Source organism: Herpailurus yagouaroundi, unplaced genomic scaffold (assembly GCF_014898765.1).
Source record: "Herpailurus yagouaroundi ecotype Mexico unplaced genomic scaffold, PumYag 29, whole genome shotgun sequence".
NCBI lineage: Eukaryota > Metazoa > Chordata > Mammalia > Carnivora > Felidae > Herpailurus > Herpailurus yagouaroundi.
The window spans coordinates 84020928-84032102 of record NW_024412377.1 but is presented as its reverse complement, the minus strand read 5'-3'; the positions used below and the strand labels follow the sequence as shown (position 1 = coordinate 84032102).

Sequence of the window (11175 nt, the reverse complement as noted above, 5' to 3'; positions counted from 1 at the left end):
AATTTGCGAGTCTCAGGGTCACTGTTATTCAACAGGTCCCCTTTGCTACCCTGCACACTTCAGCTGACAAACTTCACCAACCAAAATTCTCCCCAGTTTTCGTAGGAGGGTCATTTAAATAGCTCTCGGCATGGCCGAGTTTCTCTGAGACAAGTAGCGCAGACTTGTCTTAGTATTTAGGCAAAACGACTCTTGAGATTGCAAGAATAACCAAACTTTGAGGGGAAATTATCTTTGGGGAGAACCCAGCAGTGATTTTGCACACTAAAAAGTGGGGGGGAAAAGCAGCGCCCTTTGAGAAAACAGTCTGAATTGTTAACCTGTGAAGCGTTTAATAAAATATTTATATGTTTTAAGGGATATAAAAATAGAGTGTTTTGAAGCTAAATTGCTACTAAACTGAGGAGTTCAAGGAAGTTTTTCAATGTAATAGCATGCCAAAAGAGAATAATTGTCTCCTGAAATGTATTGGAATCGTGCTACTCTACAAAAGCAATTTTGAAAGCGGTTTATTGAGGCTAGTTTTATAGGGGGGGAAACCCACTTAAAATATAAGGGTCCTCTCCTCTTTTCTTTGTTGGCCCTTTCTGGTAAAGTATGGATTAACTTGGTTTGAAACCAACTTGGTTTGTACAATCAATATTTAATAGAAGTTTGCTTTTGGTTGTCTCACCTGCTCTAAATGTATTATTTTCATCCTCAAAGTCGGTTCAAGAGAGTAGGTGACTAAAATGGGGTTCCAGGGGAAGGGAAGAGATTTTACTCAAAGCCCAACAAGTGAGGCGAGTTTCAATAAAACAAGGTGCAATTTGAAATCTTCAAAAACTAGTTTTTTCTTAGGAGTGGTGACTTAAGTGTTGCTAGGGAGACCATGAAATGAAAAGACACCACACGGAAGTGCTCTTCAGTTCTTGTACTTTGCTTAACGCGACAGGGAAAAAAAGCCAGACAAGAAGACATGCAGAAATTTGGAACTTGGAGTTGAGGTCTGCAAGTAGGAGAAGAGGTAGTGATGGGTACTGAGGCAGGCGCGCCCCCTTTTTAGTGCTGTCAAGTAAGTTGCTGTCAGGCTCTTTAGCGCGCCGCGGGCCGGGCGCCCCGCGGCACAGTCACCTCCCCCGGGGCGGTAATTAACCAGTACCTGGGCGCACGCGACGATCCGACAGCATCAGCCACAGGCAGAGCCGTGCGGACAACGGCCGGTGGGTCTGGATGTACATTTTCCCGATCTCTCGTGTCTGAGATCACCAGCCTAGGGAGAATGTGCTCATACTACAGAGCTCTTGAACTGGAGCCGCTTTGGATCTGGCCCGCTTAGGGGTGGTGGTGAAAAGTTAGGCAGAGAATAGTTGTGGGGGTAAGGCTTCTACCACCAAAATGACTGAGAGTGGCGCTGCTTTCATCGTAAAGTAGATGCAAATTCGGGGAGCAGGCAAAATGGTGTATCAACTCTGGGGCACTCTAACTGATTAACACCGGGCATGGAGCAAGCAAGATTCTCCACCCACAAACTGTATACTTTTCAAACTCATTGTCGCTTTGGGCTCAGATCCTAAGATTTCAAGAGCCAGTTTCCTATGGTGAGGGAGTGGTCGGAGAGAAGCATCAGGCGAGGGCCGGAACTTCGGGGTTCTGGCGGAGGGGAAAGGGAAGGGGGCGCGCTGGGCGCTGTCCATGGTGCTGGGAAGAAAGCGGCTTCACTTCGCTGTACCCAAACCAAGATCAGGTGTAAAAGGGGGACGATAAACCAACTCTTGCGGCAGGGGATTTTTTTAATTCCGGCGAATGTGAAAAATACGCATGTGGCTGCAGTTTAAACAGTACTCTAGGAGTGCTCTGCTCTATCTCCCAGTCTTTAGTGTTTAGTCAGACAACAGTGTTAACTGGTCATTATAGGAAGGTTTTCTCCTTAAAATGTTCCATATTTCAAAGTAATGTAATCATCAATTTTTGATGTACAATGTAAAGAGGAAGGCGGAAAGACAAAGGGTGATTTGAAACTTTAAACGTATCCAAAGACACCTAGCTATTTCCAGATTTGGTAGTATATAAAAGCAGAGCATGACTTAGCCTGTTAGATAACATGGATTTATCGAGAAAGTATTAAAACTGTATTGATCTAATTTCATTTAAATATCCTCTGAACTCTACGCTGGCCCAACGCTGCAGTTATATTTTTGCCAACAAGAATAACAAGAGCGATTTACCTATTGTAGTGTGTATGTGTGTACATTTGAAATGGCTAAGATTTCATTCTGAGTTTTAAAATGGTACTCTAACAACCGCATGCTCTTAAAACAAATTTGGTTTCTTAAAAGACAGGTGGCCAGAAAGAAAATAGGATGCAGATAGAAATTATTTCAAAATGGGGATCAAGAACTAAATGGAAACATGACTACCTAGTAGGTGACTCACACTTTTGTAAATACACAGTCACACACATTCACATATACACCTTTAAATATATATACTGTTACACACGTGTATAAAATACATGTCTTCAAACACAGAAATGTGTATATCTATCTATATATACATATTTGAAATTGGGTAACAAAATTTCAGATAAACTATTAACCATGTTTGGTCAAACCAGAAATGTGAAACACAGGAAAAGAATTTATCTTAATTGTGTTAACCATGAAAATCTTACTTTGCCTCAACTGCTTGAATCCATGTGATAATGAAGGAAAAGGACAAAAATTCAAACAGCTGACACAATGATCAGCAGCAACTGACAGCATCTCATTTGATATTTGATATCAAGCACTAGATCAATATTTGTGAGATCAATGCAATTTTAATGGTTTTCTTTCGAAACTGCATGAAAGCCAAATTGTGACTCTGTGCTAGCGTTATTTTTAGAGCTGGTTATTCCAGGGGATGATATTAAGTAATTTACTGATGCAAAGGAACAGGGGGAAAAAAAAGCAACTAACTCCCCCCCCCAAAAAAAAACCCAAAAAGAAAAAAAACAAAAACAAAACCACCACAACAAACCATCAATATTTCTTCAGTTGGTGAATCCTGATTATCTAAGTACCTAGAGAAGGTGTGAACATTTATTGGAAAAAAGCCATTTATTTAATTATGGTTTAAAAAAAAACAAAGAAGAAAGTAAGCCAGATGAACTAGATCAGAAATACTTTTTTCAAACACAATAAGATTAGGTGGTAGTTGAGCAAAAAGAAATGAAAATGATAAAAACACCTAGGATTTTCACCTAAAGAGTTCATCCCTTCATCTGTGGAATTCAGTGTGAAATTAGAGATTTTTCTGTGTCCCAGGCAGAGTAGAAAACTGAGAGCCCTATCTGAAACTCATACACAGCAAGGTTCCTACAAAAGTCAAATAGAGGGGAAAAAAAGGTAATTAGGTATATAGTATCGTCTTTTATTTTCCTTTGAAGAGTTTATACCTTAAAAAATGAAATGCAAATTAATCTCAGAGGCATGTAGGTCCTCAACCTATCTTTAAACAGTAATCTAGGAGGGTTCTATGCTTTATTTTTCAGACTTTCCTGCTTAGCAGTAACTCATTTGCCTACCAGCTCCTTTTGTTTGATAAAAATGCTAAACTTTATTTATTTGTTTTTACAGATTCAATTTTGAGGAATGTTCACCTTGAGGACTCCAAGATCTTCAGCCCCAACAGCAGTTTCTGGGGAGGTAGATGCTGGGGGTGGTGCAGAGGGAGCAGAAGTAGGTGAACATTTCAGTAAGGCAGGGAGAAGGTGAGATGTGGTGATTGTGGATAGTGTTCCTGATAAGATGTTTACGTTTTCAGGCTAAAGGAGAAACAAAATGTCTTTCATTTGTAACTCAACTCTGATTAAAAACTTGGAAGAAGTTATTTTTTCAGTTGAAATGATAGGAACATTTTAGGAAATTTCTGATGCCTGACCTAAAGATCTCATCCTTGTTCAAGATAAATAATAAAATACTTCAAAACGATGCAATTCTGAATTTTTCCCCTCTTTTTTCCTTAATGTTTCTGATGGCAGTGAATTGCCTAATAATAAAACTGTTAATATATTATTACAAGCAGATCACTTCCTATAAAAGGCAATGCCTTATATGCTTTTAAGTGAAATTCATACCTAAGTCCTTTTGCAGTAGAATTAGAGTACCTAGTATATTTCTAAAGTGCCTAGGTAAAGACATATTTTCCAGGATTTTAATAACTCCATAACAAAGTCATTCTCTCCATGTGTCTCTATGCTCTATTGTATTTCATGTCTGGCAGATTGCCTATAAAATAGACACCAACAGTTTAAATCAATTTTTCTTTAATGGAATAAAGCCAACCTTACACACAAATACACATTACATACAGACAGAATTTACAGATGCAAATGAAGTTGGGGCATTTAAAAATATTTATTACAATGCCTTAAAGCATTTGAACATGAAAATTTATTTAGAAGAAAATATGTTTACAAACAATCCCAACATATATTGAGTACCTACTATGTAACAGGCACTGCAAAGACAAACACATACTGTATGTATTGTTTATTTCTGGTGGGAAGGGTATATATACCCCATGGATGGGTATGGATGTTCACATGTGTGTATGTGCACACACACACATATATGCATACATACATATTTTTCTATTGGGTCTTTTATTTAAAAAAAAAAAAAACAACCCTGAGTTACCTCAAAGAAGGAAATCCACTTTACAGTCAATTGTAGTTAATTCAGACTTCATTTTGACCAATCATAATTTGACCAGTAATTTTTTTCCTCATAGCACAGACAGTACTTAGAATTTAAAAGTTTAGTGTTCCAAAAATGCTGCTCTTCTTAAGCCACTTTGAAGTAATGCTAGTGAGTCTAAGATCCAGATCTACATGTTAATCTCTAGTTTTGCCTTCAAACAGAATTCAGTTACAAAGAACTTGGAAAGATTTTGAATCTATTCAGAAGAGGAAAACTCTTTAATTTTCTGAGGAGTAAAAACTCCCCAAGAAACTTCATATAGCTTCTTAGATTTTGCTTAGCATACGTGATAAAACATTGATTGTTGCAGTTTGGTGACCCATGAAATTTGGGGGTTAGTTTTCTCTTCAGACCAGAGCATATAATTATGCAAATAAAGAGCTGTCACTGATCTAGTGAAATACTCACAAACACATGCACTCTGAAATTGGACAGAAAAGTGAAAATGGTTGGTGATGTGATGGTGCCATGGTTTGTTTTCCTGCCAAGTTTCTATCCAAGTTCATTATTCAAATTGTAAACTTTAAAAAGAGACATATCATTCTTGGGGTGTTGGTTGTCTTTTCATTTCAGATTCTTTGTATTGGTACTGCAAGCTGGTTACAAAGTACAGTTCAACATTATTTTACCTATGACAGTCTCCCATATTACCCTATGTAATAGCCAAGGAAGAAAAGCTGAATGCTCTAGAAAGAAAGATGAAGGGCCTCTCTAGATTTTTCTAGAAACATGTTTCATGTATATTTCAAACAGAACTCAACCCAACAATACAAAGAATATAGTGAAATGTTTTCCACAAATCTCAAGGCAAAGGGCTGGGAAAAGTTGCCTGGAAGGCCTCATGGGTTAAGTCAAATTTCCATTTTCCAGTTTTTCCATTAAAGGGGAAAATACTGGGCACTGCACGATATCCACTTAATGGTCAAACTTTCAGGATGATTTTCTCCTATCTAGCAATTAAAGCCCACTATATAATATTTGGTCACTTTAACCTTTATGGTTCATTTACAATTACCACTCCCTAAAACCTTTGTGCTAAGCATTAACAAGAGTTCTTAAATATGACCATGCTCTCTGGCATCGAGGTCTCCCAATTCCAAAGTTACCACTGCACAGGCTGTTGCATAATTTTAGATGTCATGGAGAGTCCCACTGATGAAATCTGAGAAGGCTCATGTCAGACCACTGACTGCTAAAGACATCACTACATGAAAGATCAGTGGTGTGAAACTTTAAAAACATTGATCCAAATGAATCAATTAAATCAACATTCATCCCTCCTAAGTGTGAGGTTTAAAACTATCATTGTTGCTTTTTTTTTTTTTTTAACTCTACATAGATTTCAAGATAAACGTTGGAATGCTTTGATGGCTACTTCTATTCTCGAATCTCCGTTAATCGACTTTGTGCTATTTCCCTCTTTTCAACATCTTCCACTTGGTGTACATTCTTTACTTTTAGTACAGTGCATGACAGTTGCAATGCTTTAAATCTAAAACCGCCTAACAAAGCTGACGCTTTAGGTAGGGTAGCTTTAAACTCTGTGAAGTGTTGATTAAAAACCCTTTCCCAGACTCAAACTGATCTTTTTGGAGATTAATAGAATATTAGATAAAAGGAAGACGAACAATTCAAGAGACTCCCACTCAGTCACTCTATACAAGGAAGGAAGGAAGGAAAGTATTCAGTTTTTGAAAGGGAGTACCTCCTGGAGTCTTTTATTTTATATTATTACAGCCCCTAATAAGTAATCATAAAATAACCACCATTATTATCGGGTTTTTTTGCCACCCATATTTCAAAGATGAGAATGTCTCACATTTATTTAAAGACATTTTTTCCCTATAATGGCATGGGGAAAGTTTTTGAGAAATTTTTAGACTTTCTGTAATAGTAATCTTTCTTAAGTGAACCAGGATTATAGAAACCTGTCAGTTTACAGTTATAAAACTATGATTGTAACCGGAGACACATGTTTGGATTGGGACTCCAGGTTATCCAGAGAAATGTGTAGAAATTTTTTAACTTATTAGCCCTGATAATACAGTTAACATATTTTGTCACTCACACTCTCTCAAAGGAGTTACAGGTTTTAAAGAAAGGAAGGCTGTAAAATATGTGTAAACAGGATATTTTCAGATTAGACATAATACACCAAGGACTTATATAGGGACTTGGGAGCAATTTAATGTCACTAGACTGTTTTTGGAAAACATTTGTTTACAGTATATTAAAGTATATTTTATAAAATGATAAGCTTAACAGTGGCTTCAGATTTCCTTGTAGCTCAGGAGATATTTTAGATATTAAAAACAAACATCTTAAAAACTGTTAGCTTTGTGAAAGGTCCAAGCCAAATAGTGAGTGATCAAGTTAAGTTAGGATATTACCTTACAGCAACAGTAATAGTAATAAAAGCAGCGATGCAGTTTAAAATATTGATGAATGCTGTCCCACCATTCTTTTTATGTTTCTGCTTTTATTAACCCCTATACATGAATAGATGAACTTCTGAGCAAGAATACGCTGAGGCTTGTTGGGAAAATTGTTTTTATTTTAAAATGGTAAACAGAAGTATATAATATATATGAAACTCCTGTGCTTTCCTTTTTTTTTTTTTTTTTTGTATAAACAATAATGCAATCCAGGTCGAAGCACAAGGCAGAAACTTGAGAAAAGAACAATTATTATTACAAATAGATTCCCCCACCCCCTTCAAATATCCATGAAAACTTTTACCGGCTACGTGGTCAGATACCTTTATAAAGTTCTAAAGCCAGTATCTGGCTTCGAAGTTTTAATAGGACTATTTTGAATCTCAGATTTATCAACAACTCCTTGCTTCTCATTCCATTTGCTCTAAGAACCGAGTATATAATTTTTAAAAAAGCCTACATCCTAACTTTCAACCTCTACTCTGCTAAAAACCTGTCTAAAGAAACCAAAATGGGAAGATCAGAGCAGAAATACTGTTAACACTTGTCGCCTCCAAGCAGGCGTGTTACTACCAACTGACTGTTGTTACTCCAGGAAAATTGAGGTGGATTATATTACTACATTTATACCAACAGACACATAATCAACAGGTTAAAAAAATCTTCCATTACAAGGAATCTTATCACTCATCAGTCGGAGGTCTCGGCTGGTGTACCTAGCTCTCTCCGGGTTGCTACAGCACAGACCCAAAAGGAGAAATTACATTTGCACAACTTAAGTTTGCAAAGAGATCTCCATAGACAGTTAAACAAGGCTAACAACCCAGTAGTTTTAAAGTATTAAAGGCAATTAAACAGTGATTCACTCTAGTTGCAAGTAAAAGTTTTCAGAAAGAGAAGTGAGAAAACTGAAGAGAAGGGACAGGAGTGATTTAGTTTATAAGCTGAGCATATTTACTTTGCTCTAATTCAGGTGCATAAGCTTCATAAATTTAGCAATGTACAAGTGTTGATTTTTAAAAAAGCAGTAAGACTAGCTCTCCTGTGAATACTTTCATACAGTGAAAACACCACACAGTTTATAACACTTTGAATAATTATTCAATCCACGTCACTTCTCATATCCTCTCAAAGGAAGGTACCATTACTGTACACAGTTCACCATTACTTCTAAAACAGAAAAGATTGCAGACCAACACGCTGGATGGACACTGTTGAGGTGATACATTTTAAGTTATCCAGGAGTTGGATAAAATGACGTTTTGATGTTTTCTCCTACAATGTTTCTGCTAAAATAATATCAAGAGATATGCATATATGACCACTGAAAGAAGATCATTTTGATTTGCCATCATTAAAAGTATAAGAACGAATTAATGCATACCAAACACAGATATTTTCAGTTTTAAAACTTGCTGAAATCGGTTCGTAATATAAAAACATTTTATCCATGAGGTGGTTATTTTAAGTTCTTTTTTCTGAGAAGTCAGACAGTTCTAAGTCGTTTTGGGTACATTTTGTCATGTCCTTAAATAAGGCAGGCATATTGTTGCATACGCTTTAAAAAAGGATGAAAAATATTAAATTCAGACCCTCATCTGCCAGAAACAGAATCTTCACTAAGTAACTAAATTCAAGTAATTAAAAATTGATGTTAAGATTTAATATTTGAATGTAAAAGTCAGCAAAATCTTAACTTCTTTTACCTCCTAGATTTCACAGTGTTGGCCAGATATTAGCTGGATTACAGTAATTGTTGAAACTGTAGGGCAAAACCCTGCAGAGGAAGTGGACTACTAAAAATTATGTCGTTGGATTGAGAGGAAAAAATCTTTCACACTAGGTCTTTCCCCTTCTGTTGGAGCAGAAAACTAAAAAAAAAAAAATAATCTTAGCCCCACTCAGCCTCTCTGAAGGAAAAGGCGAAAGAGGACAAGATTCATTCACCTGATGACCATAAAATACTATCCCTAAAAGGATCGAACTCCATGAATCAGAATAGATCATTCTAGTTAGGATTATCCACAACAGCAAACTTTGTCCACGTTAAGATTTAAAAAGCAAAACAAGTGTGCGATCTAAATTACAATGCCACTCAATACACATTTAAAAAGTAAAGTCAATTCTAATGATAAAGTTAGGAATTCCACTGAAAATGGGACCTTTCACACTTAAAAGATTTGCTCATCATTTATGTTTCGGTTTAAACAACGTCTTCTGAAATTAGAGACTTGTGTAAAAATCTCCTATTCAACTGGCAAGCATCTTTCAGCGGTAAAGTGTAATCGGTACTTCATAGATTCTTATGCAAAGTTCTTCTTCTGGTCTCGAAATGAAAATAGATTGTTAGAGAACACTTTGCACTCCCAAGACTACATAGCACATCACTGCATTCACGTTTTGAATTTAAATTTGGCTTTTCTGAGGGGATGAGGTGGGGGAAACTTCCTTTAAGAAAAAAAAAAAAAGGCTCAAGAGGCTCTTAGGAAAGACCTACTTAAAATGGAAGTTTGAAATCTAGAATAAAAGTTTGCTTCTGCACGGCGGAAAAAAAAAAAAAAAAAAAAAAAGAACATGATTGAGGGGGGCCGGGGGCCAGGGCAAGCAGCGGCTGCGCTGCAGCGGGCGGTAGGACCGCGCAGACGCCGCTCGCCCCGCAGTGCCGGGCGGGCTCCGTCAGGGCAATTAGAAGCGCGCCGGCCGCGCCGGGCAGGGCGCTGTCAGCCTTAATCTGCGCGCTGACGGGCAGCGCGTAGCCCGAGCTCAGCCCGCAGGAAGCGCGACCAGTGAACCCATATTGCTTTGACAGTTGCACTCATCTAGAAATAATGCAAAACGCTATTTAGATGTATATATCACGACCCTGTGCTCTAGGAAGAAAACAATCTAATGAGGGGCTGGGAGTCTGCTCGCCGACAACAAGCAGTTAGGAGACGTGTGGATGCATGCGCGAGTGTGGTGCCTTTGCTTCCCCTCCCCCGTCTCGCTCGTTCTCCTCTTACAGCTCTTCGTGCTTTATTCTGTGGGAGCGCCGCGTCAGAGCCGGCTTGAGGGAACTGGTCTTTGCCTCAGAGGCTTCGGTAAAGAATTTGAAAATAGACGGGAAGCTCTTCCAGGAAGTTAGCTCGTGACGGTCGGTGCCTGCAAAAAACACAGATTCGGTTACGAGGCGGCCTCGCTCGGTAACAAGGCACAGGCCGCCCGGCTGCCATTCCCGGAGCCCGAGCCCCGCCCTCGGAGCCCGCGTCCCCCGCGTCCGGCCCGAGCTCCTGCGCCCGCTCCCCAGCCGGAGCGCGTCTCCAGGCCCGGACGCGGCCTCTCCAGGCCACACCTGTACGCGAGGGCTCTCTTTGCCCCCAGGGCTCGGGACTGTCCACGTCTGCTTCCTCCGCTGCTCTGCAGCTGGCGCCCGGGGCGGCCCTCGGAGACCTCCGCAGCCTCCGGCCCGAGGCCCCGTCCCGCCCCCGACGCGAGGACGCGGCTGGGCCACCCCCCGCGGGTTGCCCGAGGCGCGGCCGGGCGGCCCCGGGGCCTCAGCCCCTCCGGGCCAATCGAGGCGCTCGGAGGGAAGGGCCACTCCCTCTCCCGCCTCGAAACCACCCACTTCCCCAGGCTCCGCGCGCGCGCGCGCGGGCGCGGGCGCGCGCGGGGATTGGTTTCTCCTGCGCGCGGGACCCGGCTTCTTCGCCCACCCCGGAGCACCCACGTTTCTCTGCTACCCAAGAGAATAAAATAAATCGGAATTTTCTTGCCTCTCTTGGAAGCTGTGCCGTTAGACATAATTTGTCTCAGGGAGGTCACTGCGACCAAATTACATGGGATGCTTCATGAAGGTTCAGATTGAAAGGAGACTATCCCTAGAAGTGCCCTGGGAGGCTACATTTTTACAGACTTTAGGGGACAGTTTTAGAAAAGCTAAAAAAAAAAGCGTTTCAAAAGCAGTGACTACAAAAAGAGCATCTAGGCCTTCTATTTTGTCGGGAGGAATTCGACTTAGAAAATACAAGTTTAGTTTG

At 39.8% G+C, this 11175-nt stretch overlaps 1 protein-coding gene across 6 annotated transcripts in view; it reads right to left on the bottom strand.

Moving 5' to 3' along the window:
- Positions 1 to 4271: 4271 nt before the first annotated feature.
- Positions 4272 to 11175, bottom strand: part of ARB2A (ARB2 cotranscriptional regulator A) — a 431807-nt gene continuing 424903 nt past the window's right edge. For all 6 annotated transcript variants that reach the window (XM_040448542.1, XM_040448600.1, XM_040448532.1 and 3 more), the window contains one exon: positions 4272 to 10300. In XM_040448542.1, the coding sequence (XP_040304476.1) occupies positions 10158 to 10300 (143 nt within the window). In that variant the 3' untranslated portion in view covers positions 4272 to 10157. The remainder of the gene's footprint in view (positions 10301 to 11175) is intronic.